Here is a 27581-nt window from a genome sequence, read left to right on the forward strand (position 1 = left end):
TGCAGCGTCTGGCCCAGCTCTCCTGGAACTGTGTCAAACAGCTGTGTTGGCTTTGTGACTCTTGCTGCTTCCAGTGGACATGACTGGGCCAGCCGACCATTGTACGTGACTTGATAAAACCCATTTTGTTCTATTGACAGAGTAGAGCGACAGAACGAAGACGTGCCATGTTTGACTTGCTATAGAAACTTAACAAAGCTTGCCTCACCTGCCCCCTCCTTTCCCCACTTCCGTGCTATCTGGTTTGTCCACTTCTTTCTCCTCTTCCTTTTCTCCCTTATTCTTTTTTCCCTGCTGCAGTTTCCTTCTCACTACCATGCCCCTCGGCCTTCACAGTTTGTGGTTGATGCTGGCGTAGGGCACAGTCTGGGGGGTTTTGAGCCTAGGCGATAACGAAACATCCGGTTGGAGGTCTGCCGAGGCTTCCCATTCACCAGTGTGGCCTGGGTAGATAGAAGGGCTTCCGATGTAGAACTCCAGGGGCACTTTCGCTGACTCTCCTTTCTCTGTGTCCTTTCTTTCAGAAAAAGAAGCAAGGCCGCATCTCGTTTGACACCCAGGACTTTGCCGCAGAGGAGGTGTGTGGAACGCCATCTTTCCCTGTGCTGTGGGTCAGGGTGGGTCTGCTCTTCAGTTGGCTTCAGCACCGGACGTAGCTGGTTTTAGTTCAGGTTCTGCGAGCAACCAGTGGCACTCTGAAGCGGCCACTCAGTTCTAATCACAGTGCTCCTGTCCCCTGGCCCTGGCATATCAACTGTTACCACTGTTTCATTGAGAAGAGCCGATGTGGGAGTTTCTAGGCTTGGACTTAACAGGAAAACAACAGAAAACAGAAGCGAAGATACAGATGGCCAGCCAGAGGAGAAGAAAGCCGGGTTGTGGGAAACGCCATGGCTGTGGGTGCATTGTGGTTTGGCCCTGAACTCTCTGAGGGATGCCGGCACATTGCTTCCCATGTTGGATGTTCTTTTAAGCTGCAGCCCCGCTCTGACAAGAGAAGGGCTTTCCATCTGTATGGGTCTTTTGGCCTCTGTGATATGTGCGGTCGTTCAAGTCAAGCACTGTCACTACCTTCCTCTCTTCTAATCACCAAATCCTGGATATTAAATTCTTATTAATATCCAATTTTAAAGTTAAAGGGACCTATCTATTTATAGGAATCAGTCACATTCTCACTCTCTCAGACCTGACGCAACCCTGGTCTGACCCATTTGTGCTCTGAGGAAAGAGGGAGAATAGAACTTTGTCATTGGTACTAACAACACTGTGTCCATTCCATTGCTCCACCCTACCCCTTGGAGGTGTGGGTCCTCTTAAGTGGCTCTCCAGGATACAACCCGATCTCTCATGTCCCCTCATTAGTGCAGCGTAGTGAGGGAAGTCTGAATTCCGAGTTTCTTCAGTTTTTCAGAGCAGCTGATGCCTAATGCTAGACATGGAAGGGCTGATTCACCCAGGAAAAACCAGGGACCTGTCTAAGTGCCAGAGAATTCTAGACCTGAGGGATGTTTTGTGCACAGGAGTTGAGAAAAGCAAGAGGGCTTCAGAAGGAATATTCAGAGTGGCTGGCACAGCCTGTAGACAGTGGCAGTCCAGTGAGTTGGGCCGGACTGGACAAGGGCAGCTCTCCCCTGGTTGCCATGTGCCTGTGCTGGGGACCATCAAGTCCTGGAGCAAGACAGCCCCATACCCTGCTTTGGCAGGTGCCAGGGCTACTTTCTGAGTTCCTTCATCCATATGGGAATGTTTCTTGGGCTGGATGAAGATGTTGTGAGATGGGTTTGTAAGATTCGCACTCTGATGGTTGGCGTACAGCCCTTAGTCCGTGTCAGCCACTTCTGTGCATAGAACAGGAGAGCATACAAGCAACAATAATGGAGAGTTGCCTGCTAGAATCCTCTGGCCATGTCTTCCCAGGGTCACTTCCCTCCGAGGGCCATTTCTATCACACAGAAGAAGCCATCCTGGAGGACAGACGAGGAAATCCAAGACCTCTGCAATATCCTTCAGGTTCTAGATTGCTACCGCAACTACACAGAGTATCTGCAGCTGCTCCTGGCCAAGGTCATGCGCTTCGAAAGGTCAGTGAGGGGGACAGCCCCTGGCTCCCAGACTCGGGTGAGACGAGGCAGGAGGATCCTAGAGGGGAAAGACACGGCAGGTCTCCTGAGAACTCCCTGGTCAGGGTAGCAACACAGCTTAGTCACTTACTGAGCGTCCTCGGATTATAGTCCTGGAATCTGAAATGACCACACAGGGAACTGGGCTAGATCGGATCAGAGCCCAGTTCACATATTTTTCAGGTGTTTCTCTGTGTAGCCATAGTTGTCATGGAATTCACTCTGTAGACCAGGCTCTCAACTCAGAAATCCGATTGCCTCTGCCTCCCGAATGCTGGGATTAAAGACGTGCGCAAATAAACCTAGCTTGTATGTATGTATGTATGTATGTATGTATGTATGTATGTATGTATGTATATATTATGTGTGGATGTCAGAGACAATGTACAGGAGTCATTTTCCTTCCGCCACATGTGTTTCTGATATTGAACTTGGCGACAGGTGCCTTTACCCACTGAACCATCTTGCAACTCCCAAATATTGATTCTGCTGGGGTTTTATCTTATGTATTTAAAACGTTAGTCTTTACCAGTCTGTTAAAGAGCTCATAGCAGGCTTGGGGATTTAGCTCAGTGGTAGAGCGCTTGCCTAGCAAGCACAAGGCCCTGAGTTCGGTCCCCAGCTCCAGGGGAAAAAAAGAAAAAAGAAAAAAAAAAAAGCTCATAGTATATGATATCATGTAACTATCTTTTACTGAAGAAGCCATGGAGGCTTTATGGAACTGTGGCTTGAGGAGCCATCTCAGTGACTTCCTGGGAGGCCATCTCAGTGACTTCCTGGGGGGGCATCTCAGTGACTTCCTGGGAGGCCATCTCAGTGACTTCCTGGGGGGGCCATCTCAGTGACTTCCTGGGGGCACCGTAGGAGATTGAGGTTAGGGTACCTGTTTTGAAAACCCAGGGTATAAAATCACTGTAGGTTTGTGCTTTGGTGATCTTACAGGCCACACGTACTACTATCTGTAGATCTAGACACCTTCTGACTGACACATGATCCCTTATGACAAGGCTGGCTATTCCCTGGGCAAGATGGCTTGGTCATGAGCCTTCTGGAGCAGTCAGTATTAGATGGCTTAGGGTGTAAAGTGCTTGCTCTAGGTGTGACCAACTGAGCTCAATCCCTTGGACCCACAAAGTGAAGGAGAGGCAGCTCCTGAGAGTTAGCCTCTGGCCTCCACACAAATCCACACTAATGCAATATGGACGTGTAGACCAGGACATCCCAGCAGGGAGGACTATTTCCTTCACTCGCTTCCAGGGGAGAAGAGCAGTTTACTCTTTTCTGTAAAGATTCCACATTAAAAGAACAAGAATGAGAGAGGCAAAGAGACAGAATAAAGAGAGAAAGAAAGGGAAGCTGGCAGCATGGCGTCTACAGGGTCTCAGACCATGAGGGAGGGAATCATGGAGCAAGCGGTTAATGCTACTTCTGTCCCAGTGTGACTCTGAGCTGGCCACTTAACCTTTTGGGCCTTGGAATTTTCATTAGTGAAATAATGCCAAATGCTGACTGTGTTCCAGATAGAGAGATTAGGGGGCAGATTGGGCAAAGAGATGATCCTTAAAGCCCCCTGCTAATTTTTAGTTACCCCTGGGACCAGGAATTAGCATTTTAGACAGAGGTCTTCAGCTAGAAAGAAAACCCAGCCCCAGGGAAGGCCTTGATGCTCATCTGAAAAGGCAGTCACAGCTAGAGCTTGTGGGCCAGTGTGACAGGACCATGTCTGTTCCGGGTCTGTCTTCTAGTACTGGGACTCGCAATGTCTCTGGAGCAGCCACAGCCCCTTTTCACATTTTGTGGTTGTTGTTGTTTTGAGACAAGGTCTTACTAAGTTGTCCTGGATAACCTCAAACTCACCCTGTAGCCCAGGCAAGCCCCAAACTGGGGATCTTCTTGCCTTAGCCTCTCAGCTGAGATGCCAGACCCATGCCCCCAGGGCCAGTCTCCCTCCCTGTAGTGCTAAACCAGTCGCCCTATCTCCTAAAGGCCACCTTCAGCCTGACTCTGGAGGGAAAGAGTATCTCACGGATCAACCTTGACATTTTTTTTTCTTCCTTCCTTTAATTCCATCCATTATATTAGCTGCGTCTGGATTCATTAAAGAATCCTATTAGCACTAGGTTTGGGTACGTGTGTCCTGTGTGGCATACAGTGCTACTAGAGGGATGATGCTTCCCCCATCTTTAATTTGGGAGGGGCATGTGCAGTATCTCCATGGAGGTCAGGGGACAACCCTGAGGGAATCAGTTCTCTTCTTCCACCACATGGGTTCTTATAACAAACCTGGGTATTCAGTCTTGGCACCTAGTGCCTCCACTGGCCCCCTTCTCTATCTCCTCCTAGGCATGTCGCCTGTAGTTCAGACAAGAGAAACCGAGCTTCAACCAGATGACCTGCTCACAGTCTCACAGCCACGTGCAGGACCAGTATTTGGTCCCGGTGTGACTCTAAAGTCAGTGCCTGTCACTGCTCAGTTTCTCTGTCTCCATGGCCTTGGGCACCTCCGGTCACGTGCTATCAGTCAAACACTCGCAGATGCTAAGCTTAACCAACAGTGAGCCAAACTGAAGCAGCTGCTGCTTCCAGAAAACCTCGGCATAACTGAGGCAGGAGACTGGCTAGGTGTGAGCGAAGGGCCCTCCCTGCCTGACAGAAGTCCCTTCTACTCTAAGGCTCACATCCCCAAGCACACAACGCTGAGTCTGGAACACTTCCTAAATAAAGCCCTCCCTCTACAACCTTTCCCAGGTTTGGTCGCCGGCGTGTAATCGTCAAGAAGGGGCAGAGGGGCAATAGCTTTTATTTCATCTACCTGGGCACGGTGGCCGTGACCGAGGACGAAGATGGGAGCAGTGCTTTTCTGGACCCTCACCCAACACTGCTGCACAAGGGTGGCTTCTTCGGGGTAAGCCACAGGGAAGGGCTCTACTTCCTGGGCTCAGGGTTGGAGTATGAGAGGACTCCTGCACCAGCCGCTTACCCAGGCCCCCAGTCTTGTCCTCTGTGCAAGTCACTGGCCCACATGGGCTCCAAGGCCTTCCTCACCTGTCAGATGTTGACCAGTTAGACTGCTGATTTCTCCACCTGTATCTTGTATCACCTTTTGCCCCTCATAGCTGCAGGGATGCCCTACCCTCCACAGAGGCCTCTCCACTCCCTCCCCTCTGGCCTGTTCAGACCTCTTGTCTCTCTCCCACAGATAAAGAGTAGGAGGGTGAATGGGAGTCTGGAGGTGGCCTGAGGCAGGGACGATGGAGGCAGGACTGAGTGAAGTGTCACATTTGCCCTTGTCCTTGTTACTCCCCCTCACCCCCCAGGAAATGGGCCTTCTGAGCACGGCAGTAAGAAGGGCCACGGTGGTCTGCATGGAGGAGACAGAGTTCCTGGTGGTCGACAGAGAGGATTTCCTTGCAAACAAGCTAGGTGACGAGGTTCAGAAGGAAACTCAGTATCGATACGACTTTTTTAGGTAACCCCACCTCATTCAGTCTTTCCCCTTTCCCTGGATTTGGCTTTGCCTGCGATTGGAAACACACTGGTGGTTGCTGTTGGCCTTGGGTGCTTGGAAATCCCCATCCAGCTTTCCTATGTAGCCAGACTCCAAGTACTGCCCTCCTATCTCGGCTCAAATCTCTCTCGCTTGGAGGAATAGCAGCTGAGAGTAACTGACATAGGCCGAGCTGCTGGGCCAGGCAGGGGCTGAGTCCTCTGCACTCTGTGTTCTTCCTGCCTCATATTCAATCCTGTGAGGCTGCTCCTTTTCCTCAGTGTGTAGATGAGGGAGCTGGGGCTCAGGATGGTGCCATGTCTAATTAAAAAAAAACAAAACAGTGTCTGGGTGATGCTAGCACATGCCTTTCATCCCAGCCCTTACGAGGCAGAGGCAGGCAGAGCTCTGTGAGTTCACGGATACCCTCATCTATAGCGTGAGCTCCAGGAAAGCCAAGGCTACACAGCAAAACCTGTCTTGAAAAACCAAACCGAACCAAAACAAGGTCTCAGCGTTCTATTTCATTTAATGTACCCCATCTGTTATCACCTCAGAATAGAGGTACCCCATTTACTATTCTGTTGTACTCTGTATCCCTTGAAAGGTCTACCCATGCTGTGGCCCTCCATGGTGTAACTGTTTCGTAGTCTGCATGGCATATCTGACAGCAGCGTGCCGACAGGGATCAGTTTGGCCTCTCCACCACTGTTACCTTCCCGTTGTCATGACACCAAGCGCGCACAATGCTCAGCTAATAAATATTGAGTGGATGAAGCTGTAGTGGACGGAGGCGTCCAGCCCCTGCGTCTGGCCTGGGAGGTAGCATCACTGAGGGAAGGAATCTGAGAGGAGTGGAAGCGGTAGGGAAAGGGGTCTCACACCGAACCTCAGCTCCTAGGCTTGTGGAGAGGGAAGTTCACGGACTGACTACATTTAGTAGAGCTTATTTGAGGAGAGCAGGGCAAAGCCAAGTAAAAACAGTGTGAGACTCATCTAGCTCCCAGCACCAAAGCAAATGCTGAGAATTGCAGCCAGAGACACAGATGCATTGAGAGGACATGAGGGGGACCTGGTTGCCACAGCCTCGTTAGCAGTGTGCTATGACCATAGCTGGTTTGCAGTTTAACAGCTGACTGTACAGAACCTTCACCAGCCTTAGCTTGATGCTGCAACCGTATCGGTTGTTCCTGAGCCCAGGACATGGGCCCAGCCCATACCCACAGCCTCAGGTCTAAGGCAACTCTGGGTAAGGCTTTAACTCTTAGGTTTTAGTCTCTTGCTTCTTGGAATTGGATGGTGAGAGCTCTCTTCTAGGTTGTAATGATGGATGAAGTCATAGAGGCAGGGCCCAGCACACAGTAGGTGCTCTTCCTCCTCCTCCTCCTTTCTAGACAGCCCTCTGAGGTAAGGGCATGGACCCTGTTCCTATGTTACACTGAGAAATGAACTCAGCGGGCTTGACACCTGCATAAATGTGAGTTAACCAGCTCAGTCAACCCGGGTCAGTTGAGTTTTGAGCCCATAACATGTTAGAACTGAGGGAAATTTGTCATTGTTAGCAGCCTGGTGGGGCCACCCACCAGAGAGAGGCAGTTTCTGATTCAGGGTTTGTGAGGTCAGGGGAAGAGATGGCCTCTTTGGAGTGAGCCTTTAAACAGCTCCAAAAGACTCCAGACATCTTGCTTCTCCTCAGGTTCCAGAGCTAAATGTTTGAAGCTCACGGGCCAGAGGCAGATAGCTCCAAGACCAGTAGGACAGGACTCCTTGGCTGGGAATTGAGTGAGTAGCCAGCATGCTGATGTAAGAAGCTGCACCTGAGCTGATGTTTCTTGGCATGGGATGCGCGAGCCCGAGTTGTAGGGTATCAGAGACAGAAATTGGAAGAAGATTTCTGGATATCGGATCAGAGTGAGATGGCACAGATACTGGGTAGCTCCAGAGTTTGAGCTGCAAAAGGAAGGGGGACCCTCAGTAGAAGAGGAAGACTGGGTGAGGTGACTGCATGTGTCCTGGTGAAATCTTCCACCCCAGGCATTTTCACAAGAGTCCAAGAACAAGGCCCCTTTCTGGAACATTCTAATATTGGCTTTCCTCTCCCCCAGGAAGCTGGATATGTTCCAGTCTTGGTCTGATGAGAAGCTCTGGCAGCTCGTGGCCTTGGGGAGGATAGAGAAGTTCCCACATGGAGAGCTGGTGTCTAAAGACATTGGGAATTCAGCATTTATCACATTTATCTGCAAGGTGAGGTCTGATCTGGGAGCAAAGCTGGGAAGAGCAGGCCTAACTTGAAACCCTCTCCAGGCAGACATGTTTGAACCTGTTCTCCAGTATATGCAACACTCAGACTTTTCCGACCTTCCTTGCTCTGACTTCATGTCTATGGGGCAAAGCTCAGGGAGCTGTGCCTCTGGGGGCCGCTGTGCCTCAGGGGGTCGGGATGTACAGTGCACCCCTGTTGTTGGAGGTGGGAATGGGAGTCCACCTCAAATGTTGGGAAATGAGTGTAGGGCCTAACTCTATGGGCTATGTCTTTCTCTGCATACATCCCTATATTCAGAGTCATAACTTAGACACGGGAAGAGACTAAGTAATCATAAAACAACTGTTAAATACGGAAGTACCATATCCTCACCCTTTTTATAATGATGTAAGATGAAATTTATAGAAAATGTGTTTATATCACAAAAATCACAATTTTTGTGTTTTGGGGCCACTGTTAAGTAAAACAGTCACTTGACATATGAACGGTGGTATATTAACCATCAAGAGCTGCTAATTCAGAGATCTAACAAGCCTCCTAGGCAGGCGGTGCCTACGGCATGAATACAACACACTGGTCATGTCTCGTGTCCCAGGCACAACAGAAAAGGCTGGCAAGAAATAGACTCGTGTGCGGTACTCAGAAAGGTGTACAGCTTCACACTTATAATCTGGGTGTCTGAAGCTTCCCGTGTAACATTCTCAGTCCGGTAGACTATGGATAGCTGTAACCACGGCTAAGTTCATTTATGCTTCACATCTCGTGTCTCATTTTAGCCTCACAGTAACCTCCCAAAGGTTGGTACAGCCCTCGTTCTCATTTAACAGAAGAGTAAACTGAGGCACAAGAATATAGCTGTCTACGGTCATGGAGTGGAGTGGAGGGGGCAAGGCTCAACCGAGCTCTGTCTGACTCCAAAGCCCTTCTGGAGAACTGGGACTGGAATTGACCCACAAGTCACCAAAGATATTTGGTGCATTTTTGCCAAGCCTATGCTGGTCCAGGGTAGGATGCAAAGATGGGGAGGCTCATTTTCTCTGTCTCTTCCACTGGACCTGCAGCACAGTCAAAGCTGACAAGTGCCAAGAGATATTTATAAGTGATTTCCAAGGATTGGAGAGGGGAGCTGCAAGGCTGGAGGCTTTAAAGGAACCTCCTGAAGGAGCTGAGGGGAAGATGAGACCTGTAGATCCAAGGTGTACACACGATCGACATGCCCTGGAGTTGGCTTGTGTGGGCCGTCTCCAGTTGAGTGTTGCATTTTCAGGCATTTTTTTTTTTGGTTCTTTTTTTTTCAGAGCTGGGGACCGAACCCAGGGCCTTGCGCTTCCTAGGCAAGCGCTCTACCACTGAGCTAAATCCCTAACCATTTTCAGGCATTTTTATGAGCTAGTAATGTTGGTATTCTGTCTAAGCGCTACCCACACAGCTACCTGGGAACAGCCAGGTATGCTCCGCCCCACAGTTGCCTGGCAACAGCCAGCTGTGCCTGACACTATAAAAGGGGCTGCTTGCCCCCTCTTGCCCTCTCTTCTCTCTTACTCTTTCCTCTTCTTTCTCTCACCCCTTCCCCTTGTCTTGTTCTCCCATTAAATCTCTCCACGTGGGACCGTGTTGGTTTGGTGTGCTCTATCTGGACGGGCACAGGCCGATATTTAACAACAAAGAGATTTTAATAACAATAGGTAACATGATATATTTTTAACTGAACTTTATAAATAATAACCGCATTTATAGACATTTTAGAACACCCACATAGGAGACATGAGATAACAGCAGGAGCTCTTTGGGACTCATGTAGCTCCCACAAGCAACTCCAGAGGCTTCAGACAGAAGCAGAGCCCGAAAACCGGTCCGATTCATTTTGTGGAACCACACACACGCAGCACACTGACTTCCTGTCCAGGCCTTGAGTTTACTGGGGGAAGATATTGACAGAGAGCATCAGGACGCTGCAGTCCCACAACGTGAAAGCAACAGATTTGTCCTCAAGCAGGCAGTGTCACCGCAGGATCGGGGACGGAGCACGCAGTGACTCGTCTGTGGGAGGAGTGCTCCCTGTAGCCTGTCTTGGGACTTTGGAGAAGGAAAAGACATTAAAGTTCATCTCAATGGGGACTAGAAAATCATGAGGGAGAGGGTGAGAAAGAAGGCCTTTTATGATGACCAGTGACCTGAATAGAATGAAACTCCCAAGAGCTCACTGTAAATTGGAAGGAAGTATGAAGGGGCCGCTCCTCTCCCACACCCCTCCACCTCTGAGTTGCAGCCATGAGGTGACACCAGACAGATTTGGGAAAGGGACTCCAGACAACATTTCCATTCCATTCTGACTACACAGACATCAAATGGAAATGAGCAGAGGCCCCTCCCTCCGATGGAATGATTAAGGGTGGGACAAGACACTTAATAAATATTCATTAAATGAGTGCTATTTCAAGTGCCCGCTGTGTGCCAAGCAGTCATTGGTTCTGAAGACCTGGTGGGAAAAGGAGACCCAAGCTTGACAGGGCAGAGTGTGTAAGAGGAGACAAATGAACCAGATCTTCAGACATCAATAAGAGGGGGTCAAAACAGGCAGGTGGGACAAACCAGGAATCCCTGAGCTTAGAAACTTCTGCCTAAATCTAAAATGATTGGTGCCTTCGGTAACCCGGGACCGTGCTATTCTAAGAAGGAAAAATTAAATACAAAAAGTATCTCGGGCCAGCAAGATGGCTGAGTGAGTAAAGGAGCTTGCCACCAAGCCCGCCGACCGGAATTCAATCCTTGGGATTCATTCACATGGTGGAAGTGGAGTTGTCTGTCCTCTGTCCTCCCCGTCTGGGCTGTGACAGGTGCCCTCTGTTACCGGAGTCGCCAAAGAACTTATGCCACTGACAAGCATGTGGGAAAGCCACGAGAAGCCTCAAGGGAGGCTGAGAGCCATCCAGTAACAGACGGCCTCCGAGATGCAAAGGGAAACAGTGCGTTCAGCTGCATTCACCAGATCCTGGTGGTCTGGGAGGGTGGACTGGCGAGGAAGGAGGTCACACAACTCCAAAAGCAGCTGACAACTGGTAGGATGTGTGGAATTTCTGGCAAGTGTGCATATTTTCTCCCGTACAAGTAATCTTGACACCCCCTATTTTTGCCATGCTGAGGTTTGAACCCAGGCCTCTGCACAGAGCAGGCACGGGATCTATCACTGACATACACCCCCATCCCTTCTTAAAAGCTAGTTTTTATTAATTAGAGATTTTTGTACATCCACCATTTTTTTTTATTTCGGAGACAGGGTCTCCATATGTAGCCCAAGGTGGCCTTGAACTCTTCATGTTCCTGTCTCTAGTATTGAGGAGTCCTGTGCCTCACGCCAGGCCTAATGCATTCCTTACGTGGGTTACACTTGTGTACGTGAACGCGCTAAGTGCATGCTTCCCCATTGTTAAGCTCATCAGCACCACTAGGGGGAGCATTGTTGTTCAGGGGCCGTCCCCTCTCCCACACGGAGCAAGGCTGGCTATCATAGAGCAAAGGGGATTTACTTCAGGCCTGTTAGGTAGCAGATCTGTGGGGGAATGGAGGGCTGGGAAACCGGAACTGCAAATGCCTGACGCGCAGTCGAAAGAGGAAGCCATTCACACAGCCAGTGTCCAGAACAATCCAGTGGCTCACTGCCCTTCCCAGGCTCTGCCTCAGTAAGCACGTCCATCAGTGGGACCCAAAGAGCCCCAGGACCTTTGCTGCAAGGAGCTGGAATTGAAGTGACTGGCTTCCAGTCTCTACACATTCAAAAGGAACTACATTAAACTTCTTGTTCTCTGCCTCAGGCTCTGGGAGGCTGGGGTTACAGGACCACCCACTGGCACCACCATGGTCCAATAAAATGGCTTTCATTCTGTTCTCTCCTCAATTATTCATCTGTAAAATGGGACTACTGACTTCAAAAAGTCTTGCAATAAAAGTTTAGTATTCAAAATCTTTTTTTTTTTTTTTAAAGAAGATGTGTTAGGGAGATGATTCGGCTGTTCTTGCAAAGGCTACCAGCCACCTGTAACTCCAGGGGATCTGATACATTCTTCTAGCCTCAGATAGCATTCATACACACACACACACACACACACACACACACACACACACACAACCTCTGTGCAAGTGCATGAACCCAGCTCCAGTCCCAGGGGATCTGATACATTCTTCTAGCCTCAGATAGCATTCATACACACACACACACACACACACACACACACACACACACACACACAACCTCTGTGCAAGTGCATGAACCCAGCTCCAGTCCCAGGGGATCTGATACATTCTTCTAGCCTCAGATAGCATTCATACACACACACACACACACACACACACACACACACACACAACCTCTGTGCAAGTGCATGAACCCAGCTCCAGTCCCAGGGGATCTGATACATTCTTCTAGCCTCAGATAGCAACTCTATTCACACACACACACACACTCTCTCTCTCTCTCTCTCTCTCTCTCTCTCTCTCTCTCTCTCTCTCTCTCACCTCTTTGCAAGTGCATGTGTGTGCAATCAAAAGAAATAAGATAAAACCCTAAAAGATAACTTGTTAAGCACAAGAAACCTTGGTTAATGTTCATCCGCCACTCCAGGGCTCCTAAACGTTGTCCCACCCACCCAGCTGCCATAATTGGGATTCTGTCAGGTACAGTGGCAGCTTTAATCCCACCACTGGGAGGTAGAGGCAGAAAGACCAGGGGTTCAATGTCACCCTTATGTTATCTAGGGAGTTGGAGGTCATGATTGGCTATGAGACATGACCTCGAAAAACAAAACAGAGAAAACCCCAAACCTCAAAGTCTTCTCCAGGTGCAGTGACATATGGCTATACTCTTGCAATCCAAGCACCTGAGAAAATTGAGGCCAGCCTGGACTATATGGAGCTTTCCAGGACAGCCTCCTTGAGTTGGACAGTCTATGGGTATTGGCAAGTAATTGGTAACCTGTATCAACATAGTGCCATACATAATAATTGTACTGTGCTAAAACCACCCTGCTCCGCCTGCATCTGCCCCACCTCCCAGCCAGGTCATATGTCTGGTGTTGTCATTGGCATCATAGGTCTGGTTTGTCATTGGCATCATAGGTCTGGTTTTGTCGTTGGCATAGCTTTGTCTTTTCCAGAACGCCATAGGTTGGGCTCATAGAGTAAGATTGGCTTCTACTTAGAAGTTTGCATTTTAGAATTGTATTTTTTTTTTTTTTGGGTTCTTTTTTTCGGAGCTGGGGACCGAACCCAGGGCCTTGCGCTTCCTAGGCAAGCACTCTACCACTGAGCTAAATCCCCAACCCCTAGAATTGTTTAACACTTGATTTCTTTTTAGTGTTGAGTAATCTTTCATTGTCAAGATATATCGGGGCTGGGGATTTAGCTCAGTGGTAGAGCGCTTACCTAGGAAGCGCAAGGCCCTGGGTTCGGTCCCCAGCTCCGAAAAAAAAGAACCAAAAAAAAAAAAAAAGATATATCACAATTTATATATATATACATATATATATATGCAAATTCTCAGGCCTGCCATCCAAGAACTATTAAATCCAAAAGTCCAGGAGGGAGGGCTTGTAAGTAGTTAACAAAACTCCAAGAATTCTGAAGCACACCAGAGTACTTTTTTTAAATTTATTTATTTTACACTTTACACCCTACTCACTGCCCCCCTTCTGGTCGTCCACCCCTAATCCTTTCTTCCCCCCAACCCTTTACTCCCCCTTCTCCTCTGAGCAGGTGGGGTCCCCTGGATATCCCTGCCACCCTGGCACTTCAAGTCTCTGTGAGGCTAGGCTCTTCCTCTCCCTCTGAGGCCAGACAAGGCATCCTAGCTAGATGAACATATCCCACATACAGGCAACTGTAGTCCACCCGTGACCACCAGTCCACATAGGTACCTCGAATGGGAGTCTGGGAATTAAAGGACAAGGAAAGGAGAAGAATGGAGCCAAGACAAAGCAGCAGGCTTATAAAGGCAAAAACCATAAGCCCAACCCCCTAGTGTGACTGATGACGTCAGTCATCCCATGCTTGCATATATATATATCTGTAAATTGTGATATATCTTGACAATGAAATATTACTCAACACTAAAAAGAAATCAAGTGTTATTGTGGTGTAGGTTTCCATTCCTCTGCACAGGTATCTCTTATCAGGCCAAGAGCAGAACTCCCAACTCGGCAGGGAAGTCCCACCAGGTTCTGTGATGGCAGACATAGCTGAATCAGCAACTCCTGCTGTGTAGGTCGGGGCAGAACCTCCACAGGCAACAGCTTCTGGGACGGCCTCCGTTCCAGTTGTTTGGAACCCACATAAAGACCAAGCTGCACATCTGCAACATGTGTGCAGGAAAGTTTAAGCCCCTGTGTGTTCTTTGGTTGATGGTTCAGACTCTGAGAGTCCCAGGGGTCCAGGTTAGTTGACTTCCTGTGGCGTACTTTCCCCTCCGGGGCCCACAATCCTTCCTGTTCTTCCATAAGAGCGAGCCCCCAAGCTCCATCCACTGTTGGGCTGTGGGTGTCTGCATCTGCCTGAGTCAGCTGCTGGGTGGAGCCTCTCAGAGGACAGCACGCTCCTGTCTGCAAGCATAGCAGTAGCATTAATAGTGTTAGGGATCGGTGCTTGCCCATGGGATGGGTCTCAAGTTGGGTTGGTTGTTGTTTGGCCACTCCCTCAGTCTCTGCTTCATCCCTTGAGGATTTTTAAAATATTTTATTTATTTAATCTTTTTTTTTTTTTTTTCGGAGCTGGGGACCGAACCCAGGGTCTTGCGCTTCCTAGGTAAGCGCTCTACCACTGAGCTAAATCCCCAGCCCCTATTTATTATATATGAGTCCACTGTCACTGTCTTCAGACACACCAGAAGAGGGCATCAGATCCCATTACAGATGGTTGTGAGCCACCATGTGGTTGCTGGGAATTGAACTCAGGACCTCGGGAAGAGCAGTCGGTGCTCTTAACCGCTGAGCCATCTCTCCAGCCCCCTTGAGGATTTTTTAAAAGGGAAATTCCTGTCTTTCCCTAAAGATTGGTTCACTGCAAAACCTGCATGGGACTTAAGTGCCACAGGTGACTCCAGGAGAGTTGGGGCTCCTGAGGAAGGAGTGTCAAGGCCACAGTGTGGCTACAGGTAGAGCACCCTGGGCCAGCAGTGGAACTAGGTTTGTTCCTTACAGTGCTTTACTAAAATCTAGACTTTAACGTCGAGGTTTATATGACAGTCCTTATCTGTGGCTTCTTCAAGAATTCAGAGCAGGCCACAAGCATGCCAGATCCCATGTGCCCTCTAGCTGGAACCCTGCTCTTCGGAAGGGCTGCTCTCTCTGTTGTCTCACTTGTGTTTGCCGTGTAGCTGGCTCTTTGCCTGTTCAGACTTCCTCAGCATCCTGACTCCTGTGTTCCTGCCACTAGAGGCTGAAGCCAGCAGCCAGCGGCTCATTTCTCCTGAGGGAGGTTGGGGAATAGCATTCCTACTGGGATCTCAAACTCAGTTATTGGCCCATAATGGATCCATTCTGAGTCACTTGGGGACACATGCTTGGTGGACCTTTCTCTGCAAGCACCAGATGCAATAAAGGGCTGTAAGAGAATTTCCCAAGAGGAATCCTTTCTCGTGGATCTGCATTTCTTGGGTGAGACGAATTTGTTGACTGAATGTTGAATAGAGCCCCAAGGACAGGGTCCAGCATACAGCAAAGGCTTATGGGGTGTCTGCTCCTTTGCCAATAGAAGCTGTCTTCTAGCTCTGCTCTTCTGTGTCTCTTAGAGTTCCTATTAAGAAGGGTAAGATAGCTGAAGCTTAGGAGATGGTTCAGTGGTTAAGAGCACTGGCTTTTCTTCCAGAGGACCCCGGTTCAGTTCCCAGTACCCACATGGCAGCTCACAACTGTCTGTATCTCTAGTTCCAAGAGATCTGATACCTTCACAATAATATATATTTATATAAAATATAAGCACATTTTTGAAAAGGATAAGATTTCTATAAAGATAGGACATTAAAGGAGCATATCAGGGCTGGGGAGATGGCTCAGTGGTTAAGAGCACTAATTGCTCTTCCAGAGGTCCTGAGTTCAAATCCCAGCACCCACATGGTGGCTCACAACCATCTGTAAGGGGATCCGATGCCCTCTTCTGGTGTGCCTGAGGATATAGAGTACTCATATAAAAGTAAATAAATAAATCTTTAAAAAAGAAACATAGTACTTTTTTCTTTCTGCTGCTGGGATTCAAGCCCAGGACCTTGAGTGTGCTAGGATTGCTTTGTTCTTGTTTCTTCTAAAAGCAGGGTCTCTCTGTGTAGCCCATTCCTGCCTCAAACTTGAAATCCTCCTGCCTCACCCCTTTGTTGTGCTGAGACTAAAGCCCATGCTACCACACTCGGCCTGGAGACTTGATCCAAACTCTCACGATCAGAAGAGCAGGAATTAAGAGTGGCTTTTTAAAGTCTCCACTCAGGCCATCACGAGCCTCCTTTCTAAGGAAATTGACCAAAGCAAATAAGGAGGCTATGCCCGAAGAGTACGAAGAGTACCATCCCACTGCCTGCCCGGGGGAGCACTGCAGCCCTTGGGGACTGACTCAGTGGGCTCCATAGAATTAAAAGATGCCTGGCAGTGGTGGCCCACACCTTTAATCCCAGCACTCAGGAGACAGAGGCAGGCCAACCTCTGAGGTCAAGGCAATCCTGGTCTACAGAGTGAGTTCCAGGACAGCAAGGGCTATGTAGTGAGACCCTGTCTGAAAAAAAAAAAAAAATAAGGTGCGGGTTACAGTTGCTTGCTGTGCAGGGCGTAGAAACCCACTGCAAGTGGTATACACGGCCATTTTGTCACATCATCTAGATTTAAGCAAAGTCTGTGAGTGAACTGGGTTAAAATGGGAGACAAGGAAAGACCATAACTTTCCTAGTGCTTTTAGGTTTTCCCTTCATAGATCGTTACCCAGAACTGGGTCACTGGATAAGGGGACTTTGGAAAGATGGATGGTTTTCTTCTGTTGTAAACAAGACCTGTTATAGTGAATGCTGACGAATTAGAAATGGCCAAATCTGAATCTCTTAGAAAATGCTTTCTGGTCTTTCGATGCTGCATTCGCAGCCGTGAGTATGTTCAGGCCACAGATGAGGCTTGGCTCTAGTGTCCTCCACTGTGGTAAAAAGGAGGTCTGGTTGGACCCCAATGAGACCAACGGAAACGCCCATGCCAACTCCCGTCAGCGGGTCAGGAAGCTGACCAAAGATGGGCTGATTATCTGGAAGCCCATGACTGTCCATTCCGGGGCTCACTGCCAGAAAAGCACCTTGGCCCTAGGGAAGGGCAGGCATATGGGCATAGGGAAGAGGAAGGGTACTGCCAACGCTCGGATGCCCGAGAAGGTGACCTAGATGAGAAGGATGAGGATCCTGCACTGGCTTCTCAGGAGACATTGGGAATCTAAGAAGATTGACTGCCATATTATCACAGCCTGTACCTGAGGGTCAAAGGGAATGTATTCAAAAACAAGTGGATTCACACAGAGCACATCCACAAACTGAAGGCAGACCAGGCCCGCAGAAGCTACTGGCTGACCAGGCTGAGACTCGCAGATCTAAGACCAAGGAAGCACAAAAGCGCCGGGAGGAGTGCCTCCAAGCCAAGAAAGAAGAGATCATCAAGACTCTGTCCAAGGAGGAAGAGACCTCATGTCTGTACATAGTGACCTGGCTGTGGCCTCACATGGACCAGTCATTAAAATAAAACAAGGCTTTGTCCTTGAAAAGAAAAGAAAAAAAAGAGTGCTTTCTGGGGCCTGGAGAGAGGGCTCTGGTTAAGCACTGCAGAGGACCTGGGTTCTGTCCCTAGCAGCCACTTCAGGAAGCTCAGAACTGCCCACGACTCCTCCCAAGGGAACCAACAACATCGTCTGGCTCCCCTAGGGTACCTGCATGTGTGTGGTGCATATACGGACAAGCAGACACATAGAATTAAATAAATGTAAAAACGCTATTGAAGTGTAACAGTGTAACATATGCAGTGGAATTTCCAATCTGAATCATTTCTCTTGAGGAATTCTACGCCTGTCAATCATCACCAAATCAACTGAACATTTCCAGTCTCCAGAAGACAGCCTTGTGCCTTTTCTCAAAATTTCCCCCAAAACACTCCTACTATCACCACAGGCTACTTTTGAAATTTATTTTTATGTGTATGGGTGATTTGCCTGCATGTATGTCTATGCAATATGTGTGCAGTGCCTGTGTAGAGGTCAAGAAGAGGGTGTTGGATCCCCTAGAACTGTAATTCTAGATGGTTGTGAGCTGCCGTGTAGGAGTGGCAATTGAACCCATGTCCCCTAGAAAAGCAGTTGGTGTTCTTAACCTCTGAGCTACCTTTCCAGTCCTATCACAGAGTACTTTTACCAGCCTCTGAACCTCGTATAAATGGAATAATATTAGTACATACATCTGGTAATTTTTTTAACTCAACTGTATGTTGAGATGACAGAGATAGGGAGAAGCCTTGGGCTCCCTGGTCAAGGAATGTAATGAATCTGAGAGCTCCAAGTTTAGTGAGAGACCCTGGCTCAAAAAAAAAAAAAGAAGTCATGAATTCAATTCCCAGCAACCACATGGTGGCTTCACAGCTATCTGTAATGGGATCCAATGCCATCTTCTGGTGTGGTCTGAGAGAGCGACAGTGTACTCACATACATAAAATAAATGAATAGATCTTTAAAAAGTAAGGTAGAGAATGAGGAAGATACATGATGACATCCTCTGGTCTATAGATGCAGACACATGCACACACACACACACACACACACACATACACGGCATACAGGGCGGAGCACACACACAAACATGTACACACATAGGAAGAAAAGCAATAACATAGGATAATATTTGGCCTGAAGTGTAACTGGGGTTTCTTTTTGTTTGTCTTTTCAGACAAATTTTTTCTACGTAGCCCTGGCTGCCTTGAAATTGGTATAAACTAGGCTGGCCTTGAACTCATAGAGCTCTTCCTGCCTCTGCCTCCAAAGTGCTGGAATTAAGGGTGTGCTAACATACTCCTCTCTTCCTCCTCCTCCCCCTCCCTATCCCCTCATTCCCATCCCCCTCCCCTACTCCCTTCCCCCTTCACTTTCTCCTCCCCCTCCTCCGCCCTCCATCCCTCTCCTCTCCCTTTCTTCTTCTTCTGTCTTTCTGTTAATACACATTTTCACCTGCTGCAGTGACCCAAAGGTGAGCATCATTCATTGTATTCGCTTTCTTTGGAAACCTAGGTGATTTTTTTCTTTTGCTTTTTTTTTTTTTTTTTTTTTTGGTTCTTTTTTTCGGAGCTGGGGACCGAACCCAGGGCCTTGCGCTTCCTAGGTAAGCGCTCTACCACTGAGCTAAATCCCCAGCCCCTTCTTTTGCTTTTTTAAATAAAGGTGTTTGTTTTGTTTTGTCTTATGTATGAGGTCGTTTTGTCTGCATGTATGTAAGTGCATCATGTGTATGCCTGGTGTCTGCAGAGGCCAGAAGAGGGCGCCAGATCCCTTGGAACTGGAGTTGCAGCCGGTTGTGAGCTGTGTGGTTGCTGGTGGCCGAACCCGTCTGGAAGAGTGGCCAGTACTCTTGACCTCCGAGCCACCCCTCCAGCCCCATGTCCAAGATTAGAAATTAACTACAATATTAATTATACAAGTCAGGGAGCATCAGTAGCAACAGGATGTGCAACCTGCAGTTCACAGGGCCACCAAGTGTCTCATTCTATCCTTGGTGGTGACTTTGGTCAGTGTCAGTCAGTACTGTATTTTAGTTTTTATGCTTCTACAGCGTTTGAATTTTTGGGTGTGGCGATAATGTTTTTATCAAGGAGAACACCTCGAATGCCATGTACTAAGCAAATAATACAAAATGGGGTCAGGTGAGGGCGAAGCCTGGCCCGCCTCGAGTGTCCAGCTCTAACCCTTTGCTTGTGTCCCTTGATGTGTCCAGGGCAACTGTGAAATCCTGCGAATGGTAGACCTGGGGACCTGCCGTACCTATTACAGGTGGGTCTGGCAGCAACTGGAGCTGTTGGACCACAAGCCTCTGAGAGTTCATAACAATGGTAGGTCACGTGGCCACATCTGGCAGTTGACAGCACAGCTGGTATGGCAAAGGTGTGCCCCCTAGGTCCCTTCCTGGCTCCAGTCCCCAGTGCACAAACGTGTGGACCTCTGCTCTGACCATGCTCTTCTAAGAACCGAAGAGTCCTGCCTGCCTGCCGGCAGTCTGCCCTTCCCTCTCACCCCGTTCTTCTACGGAAGCGCTCCTCCTGCCTCACGCACCCCAGCCCACCTTTCCCCAGCTCTCCTCTGCCTCTCACATCTCCTCTGCCTCTCACCAGAGCATCTTTATTCAGAGAATTCTCCCAGACTTCCCATGCTGAAGCAGCATTTTCTTCACCATACCCCATTTGCGTCTGCTGGATTTGTCTTCCGTTGTGTCTGTCCCACGGAAATCATACACTGAATCTGAATAGGTTGTTAAATAGCTGTCTCCCTAGACTTTAAGCTCCACGTTCCCAGGCATCTTGCGTATATTCAGAGGGACTCACAAAGTTAATGGACACTCGTGCTTTTGCTCCTGTGGATGGTTTTAGGTATGTCCTAAGATACGATTGTTTCTGCGTGTTCTCTGGCACCCGTGTAAGTTCACACAGATGCCATGAGTGGCTGCTGTCATTCATTGAATTCTGCATACACCCAGTAGTTAGGCTGTTTATACTTAAGTGTGATTCAGATGAAGGATATATTAGTCAGGGTTCTCTAGAGTAACAAATTATAGAATGAATCTCCCTATATATTTAGAAAGGGGATTTATTAGAATGGCATACAGGCTGTGGTCTAGCTAGTCCAGCAATGCCTGTCTATGAACATTAAGTCCAAGAATTCAGCAGCTGTTAAGTCCACATGGCTGGAGGTCTCAGCTGGAATCCCAGAGAAGTAGGCTCGAATGCCAGAGAAGGAATGGTCTTGCTAGTGAGGAGAGAGGAAGCAGGCAGAGAGCAAAAGCTTCCTTCTTCCATGTGCTTAAAAGACCTCCAGCAGAAGGTGCGGCCCAGGTTAGAGGTGGAAACCCACCTCTAAAGATCTGAATTAAGGCATGTATTCCTACTTCAAAGATCCGGATTAGAAGTGGGTCTTCCTAATTCAAATTAAGCAAAGTCCCTCATAGGTGTGCCCCTCCATTTTGGGGTTTTAGATAATTCCAGATGTAGTCAAGTTGGCAACTAAGAATTGTCATCACAACAGATACTCTTGTTAAGGGTCATATAGAAACTAAGAACAGGAGACCGGCAGAGTGCGGGCCCAGCTTACTGAGAGAAAGCCAAGAGCTTTCATGTTTGTCAAAAGCTCCAGCCTCCCTCAGACCCCGATTCCTACTGTTGAATACGAGCAGTGTCAGAAAGAAAGCACCTAGAATCTGCCAGGGTGGGGCTTCCTGATTCTGAGGTCATGTTGGTTCTGTCCACAAGAACGTGTGTGTGTGTGTGTGTGTGTGTGTGTGTGTGTGTGTGTGTGTGGTGTATGTATGGTATGTGTGTGTGGGGGGGATATGTATGGTATGTGTGTATGTGGTGTGTGTCAGTGAACATGTATGTGTGTGGTATGTGTATGTATGGTGTGTGTATGTGTGTGAGTTTGTGTGTGTGTGCGTGTGTGAGAGAGATGTCTGTATATATATGTGTGTGTTTGTGTGTGTGTATGTGTGGCTCTGTGGCGTGTGTGTGAGAAAGATATGTTTGTATGTGTGTGCGTGGTGTGTGTGTAAGTGTGCATGTGTGTGGTATGTGTATGTATGGTATGTGTATGTGTGTGTGAGTTTGTGTGTTTGTGTGTGTGTAATGTGGATGTTTGTGTGTGTGTGAGTGATATACACATTTGGATAAAGAGGCCCCAGCCCTCAGCAGACATTCTCAGTGTCTCAGGGGTTGCACATTTTGCCAAGTGTCAGCCTGAACTTCCTTCCAGCAGTCCTTGAGATTATAATTCAGCCTCTCCAAGGGTCACTTGGTGGATGTGGACAGTGTTCTGTAATCACAGCTGAAGCTAATGTGGGTGGGTGGGCAGGAGAGACAAGTACATATGGGTGTGTGGGGTATGGCAAAGAGAATTTTGGAGTTTGACAGAGCAAGGTTTGCCTCACATAGTAGTGACTGATGGTTAGTACAAGTCTTTAGGCTTCTCCTTATAGACAGGATCTCCACCAGGAGCCTACTGAGCCAGATGGTGGTGGCACCTGCCTTTAATTCCAGAACTTGGGAGGCAGAGGCAGACAGATCTCTGAGTTCAAGGCCAGCCTGGTCTACAGAGTAAGTTCTGGGACAGCCAGGGCTACACAGTGAAACCCTGTCTCAAAAGACCAAATCAACCACCAAACAAACAAAAAGGAGCCGAAGCTCAGACCCCAGGGTCCTGTGTGACACTGGACAAATGGTTGTCTCTGTCTCCCTGTGCACCCTCAGGTCCTGTAAAGTGTAAATGACGTTCCCAGTATCACAGTAGTGTTTGGATATTAAGCAAATGAATATACAAAACTCATAGACCACTCCCTGGGTGCATGAATAAAGGGTAGACACTTGTCACCATCATTACAAGGTGGCGGGCAGACCAAAAGGACGTCAGCCCTCATCTCAGTGCCAGTCCATAGACACAAGGCTGCACTGAACAAATCTGGATATGCTGTGTTTCTATTATGGCCCAGTTCAAAATATTTTTACATTTCTCTTTTGAGTCCTTCTTTGACCCACTGAATATTAATCGAGGTGTTATTTAGTTCCCAAAGATTTGGGGACCACCCAGCTATCTTTCTGTGTATTATTTCTATGATAAAAATTCGGTACAGTTTGAGTCCTTTCAAACGTGTTGAAACTTGTTTTCTGGCCCAGAAAGCAATCTATCTTGGTAAATGCTCCATTTGCATTTGAAAAGAATATGCTGTTATTTGGTGCAGCGTGCTGTGAATGTTACTCAAGTGTCCTCGTCCTTCCTGAGTGTCTGCTCTGTCAGCTGTGAACTCAGAGCTGAGGAACTCTCCAGCTACCGTGTTCTCTCTCCCTCTCCTCCTTGCCTCTCCACAGCCCCCTCTGTATCATGGGTTGACTTCAAGGTCCTGGGGAGCCACAGAACTGACCTCAAGACAAGAAAAATGAACTTTTTTTGAGGTGCTAGACCTTGAACTCCAGATTGCACAGACCAGGCAGGTCTGCCACGAGCTACATTTTTGACCTAAAATGAACTCTCCTGTCTGTGGTAGCACTCTTTACCCAAAATCTATGTTTTTGATACTGTTTAATTTAGCTTCCTTTGATTAATATTATTTGATATTTTCCTTTCTATCCATTTGTGTTTACTTCTTAGGTATATTTGTATTTAAAATGGCTTTTTCGGGGTTGGGGATTTAGCTCAGTGGTAGAGTGCTTGCCTAGGAAGCGCAAGGCCCTGGGTTCGGTCCCCAGCTCCGAAAAAAAAGAACCAAAAAAAAAAATAAATAAAAATAAAAATAAGATGGCTTTTTCTTTTTCTTTCTCTCTTTCGGTTTTGTTTTGTTTTGTTTTTGATTTTTGTGGTAATGGGCATCAAACCCTAGGGACTTGTGTGTGGTGGGGAAGCGCTTTACCAAGCATTGTATCTGTGGTCACTAAGATGGGTCTATTTTAATCTTTTTAAACATTTTGTTTATTTTAGGTGGGAAGGGCATGTCCTATCAGAGAACAAGTTTTAGGAGTTAATTATTTCCTTCCACTATGGGGGTCTTGAACTTAGGTTACAGGTTCACAGTGAGTGTCACTGCCACATCCCTCCTTGCCCAGACAAGGTTTCTTTGTGTAGCCCTGGCTGTCTTAGAACTCACTCTGTAGAGCAGGGTGGCCTCGAACTCAGAGCTCTGCTTGCCTCTGCTCCCTGAATGCTGGTATTAAGGGCATGCGCCACCACCGCTCAGCGTCAAGAGCCCTTTAAAAATAAGCTTCTTAAAGGCAACATAGAGTTGAACCTTACTTTTATTCATTTTTAAATTCAATCTGACAATCTCTGCCTTTCCCAAGATGTCTAAAATATTTACATGTGATATGTTTAAGATTCAAATCTGCAGGGGCTGGGGATTTAGCTCAGTGGTAGAGCGCTTACCTAGGAAGCGCAAGGCCCTGGGTTCGGTCCCCAGCTCCGGAAAAAAAAAAAAAAAAGAACCAAGATTCAAATCTGCCACCTTTCTATCTCTTCTGTCTCTCCTGTCTGGCCTCTTTTATGTAACCCTGCCTTTTGCATGTCTTATATGATTCCCTCTTATTGTCTTATTGGCCCTTTTTTTAAAAATGCATTTTGTAGTGGTAAACATTAAAAACAAAAAGCCCCATCCCACGCTATTGCTGGCTCCAGTGGGCCATATGGCATCTGCAGAGTATTTTCATCTTTATCAAACAAAGCGTCTCAACTGAGCTGTCGCCAGCTACTCTCTGGGCCCTGCGGCAATCTCACAGCCAAGGCTAGCCCCACATTACACCAGCTACTCTCTGGGCCTTGCGGCGATCTCACAGCCAAGGCTAGCCCCACATTACACCAGCTACTCTCTGGGCCCAGCAGCAGTAGCCCTCTTGCGACTCTCTGCTGTGAGCTCTTGTTCACAGTCCCTGCATCCACCCGCTGTGGTTGTTGTCACAACTCCCAATAACCCATTAAAACCAAAACTCAATAAGCTTGTAATATATCAATCAGATTTATATCAGTAAATCCTCACCCTACAAAATGTCCACACAATAAACTCTGAACCGATTAATATAAACTGCCCACCTACATAAGACAAATTATCCTATTAAAAATCCACCCCTTATGAAATATTCATAACACAGATCTGGGTTACCCTTCTCCATCTTGGTTCTTCTTTCTCCTCTCTCCTCTCTCCAAACTCTGTGTCCACCTTACTTTTTCACTGCCCAATCACAGGCCTTGCCTTATCTTGTGCCTGCCTTCACCTGCATAGAGACAACAACCCACAACATTTAACATCAGGTGACGGTTTGTTTTTTTTTATTAAATGTTTTTTTTTAAGATTTATTTATTTCATGTATGTGAGTACACTGTCGATTGTCTTCAGACACACCAGAAGAGGGCATCAGACCTCACTTCAGATGGTTGTGAGCCACCATGTGGTTGCTGGGATTTGAACTCAGGACCTCTGGAAGAACAGTCAGTGCTCTTAACCACTGAGCCATCTCTCCAGCCCCAGGTGACGGTTTTTAAAAAGTTTTTTTTTTTATTTTTTTTTATTTATATGCACACACTGTAGCTATCTTCAGATGCACCAGAAGAGGGCACCAGATCCCATTACAGATGGTTGTGAGCCACCATGTAGTTGCTGGGATTTGAACTCAGGACCTCTGGAAGAACAGTCAGTGCTCTTAACCACTGAGCCATCTCTCTGGCCCCTTGTATTCCACCTTTAAAATGTAATTTATTATTATGTGTATTCAAGTGTGTGTCTGTTTGGGGGTGTGTGTCCGAGTGCTGGTGGAGGCCAGAAGAGGGCGCTGTGTCCCTGGGAGTTGGAGTTAGAGGTGGCTATGAGCAGCCTGGTAAGGGCAAGAGCTGTGTATCCTCCTAACTGCTGAGAATCCATCCAGCCCCTGGTGACAAGTTCTCTCAGCATTTCTGTGGCTGAATACTTTCATCTACCTTTGTAGAAGACTTGCTTTTGATCTACGTGTGTTTGTGTGTGTGAGTGTGTATGTGCCCATGTATGCATTGTGTATGTATGTATGTATGTATGTATGTATGTATGTATGTATGTAAGTGTATGTATGCCCATACATGCATGGTTTGTGTATGTATGTGTATGTGAGTATGTGCCCTTACATGCATGATGTATGTATATATGTATGCCCATGCATGCATGATGTATGTATGTATACATGTATGTATGTGTGTATGTACATGTGTGTGTGTGTGCCCATGCATGCAGGTGCCCACAGAGGTAAGAAGTGCAGTCACAGGCAGGCATGAGCCACACAATGTGGGTACCTTCTATCAGAGATGCAAGTACTCTTAACCACTGAGCCATCTCTCTAACCTCTCAGCTTCCTTTAGAAAAGAAAATTTCTGGGCTGGAGAGATGGCTCAGTGGTTAAGAGCACTGACTGCTCTTCCAGAGGTCCCGAGGTCAATTCCCAGCAACCACATGGTGGCTCACAACCATCTGTAAAGAGATCTGATGCCCTCTTCTGGTGTGCCTGAAGACAGCGACAGTGTACTTATATATAATAAATAAATCTTAAAAAAAAAAAAGAATAGGAAATTTCTGTATCTATGTGGCAGTTTGGATATGAAGTGGCCTCCCACAAACTCATGTCTCCCTTGCTGGTAGCACAGGTGGGAAAGACTATGGAACCTGTAGGAAGTAGGGCGGGGTCGGAGGAAGTGTGCCACTGGTGGGACAGACCCCGGGGTACAGGATTGCCCCCCCCTGGTGAATGTCTTTACTCTCTGACCCATTGGAGTGTGAGGAGTCCCAGATGTGTCTTGGTTGCTATAAGTTCTGTGTGCCTTCTCCACCGAGATGGCTGACACCATCTCACACTGGAACAGAAAACAAACCTTCCCCTAAGTTACTTCAGCCAACTGTTCTTCTCACAGAAATAAAAAAATAGTTAATACAATATAGAATTCCAAGCGAAAGGTTTGTGTTCATGTGTCGTTTGTACATGTGGAGGTCAGAGGACAACCTCTGGAGGCTGGTTCTCTCATTCCATCAGGGACTGAACCCAGGTCATCCAGTGTGGCAGCAAGTGCCTTTTTTCCCCCTTTTTTTCTTTTTTTCTTTTTTTTGGAGCTGGGAACCGAACCCAGGGCCTTGTGCTTGCCAGCAAGTGCCTTTAACCACTGAGTCATCCCCCCGGGTCCTCTTCCAGTACTTTGTATAGTGAGTAAACATAAGAGTGCAGACAGGTGGGTATGCACATGGAGGGCAGAGGTCAACATCAGAGTTTTCTATTGTTCAGCACCCTAATTTTTGAGACAGGATCTCTCCCTGAACCTGGAGCTCAGCAGACTGGTTTCGACTGGCCGGCTTCCAGACCCCAGGAATCCTCCCATTTCCAGCCCCAGTGCTGAGATTACAGGCTGAGACTTAGAGAGCTGACACACGTGTGTGTGTTTGTGTACGTGAATGTGGGCGGCAGACAAGCGTCACGTGGGAGTCACAGGACAGCCTCAGGTACCTTCCCCATTGTTTGCGTTAGGGACTCATGCTATCAGTGAGCATGCCAGACTAGCTGCCGCTCGCTCGGTTACTAGTTCCATCTCTTCGGAGTGCTTCTCTCCACCCCTTCATTCTCTGGTCGCCTCTGTCCTTGATGGCGAGGTCCCTGTCCCGGGGGCGACAAATAGGTGCAGTTTACTTTTTAAATCCAATCCACTAGACTGTACCTTTTTATTGGAGAATGTATGTAAGTGTATGTATGCCCATGCATGCATGGTTTGTGTATGTATGTGTATGTGAGTGTGTGCCCTTGCATGCATGATGTATGTATGTATGTATGCCCATGCATGCATGATGTATGTATGTATGTATGCCCATGCATGCATGATGTATGTATGTATGTATGCCCATGCATGCATGATGTATGTATGTATGTATGCCCATGCATGCATGATGTATGTATGTATGTATGCCCATGCATGCATGATGTATGTA

The 27581-nt window shown here is 47.7% G+C and overlaps 1 protein-coding gene and 1 pseudogene across 6 annotated transcripts in view; both read left to right on the forward strand.

The window, feature by feature from the left end:
* The window catches only part of Cnbd2 (cyclic nucleotide binding domain containing 2), a 78426-nt gene that overhangs the window by 24554 nt on the left and 26291 nt on the right, over positions 1 to 27581 (forward strand). For 3 of the 6 annotated variants that reach the window (NM_001304368.1, XM_063283374.1, XM_008762320.4), the window contains 6 exons: positions 525 to 578; positions 1918 to 2081; positions 4869 to 5025; positions 5438 to 5589; positions 7713 to 7851; positions 19845 to 19959. In NM_001304368.1, the coding sequence (NP_001291297.1) occupies positions 525 to 578; positions 1918 to 2081; positions 4869 to 5025; positions 5438 to 5589; positions 7713 to 7851; positions 19845 to 19959 (781 nt within the window). Of the gene's footprint in view, positions 1 to 524; positions 579 to 1917; positions 2082 to 4868; positions 5026 to 5437; positions 5590 to 7712; positions 7852 to 8646; positions 12009 to 19844; positions 19960 to 27581 lie in introns of those variants that run through there. The other 3 variants (XM_063283375.1, XM_039104613.2, XM_039104614.2) reach the window with 2 other exon arrangements.
* On the forward strand, positions 13244 to 19838 carry LOC134486191 (large ribosomal subunit protein eL19-like; annotated as a pseudogene).

This window comes from Rattus norvegicus, chromosome 3, assembly GCF_036323735.1.
Source record: "Rattus norvegicus strain BN/NHsdMcwi chromosome 3, GRCr8, whole genome shotgun sequence".
In the NCBI taxonomy this organism is placed as follows: domain Eukaryota; kingdom Metazoa; phylum Chordata; class Mammalia; order Rodentia; family Muridae; genus Rattus; species Rattus norvegicus.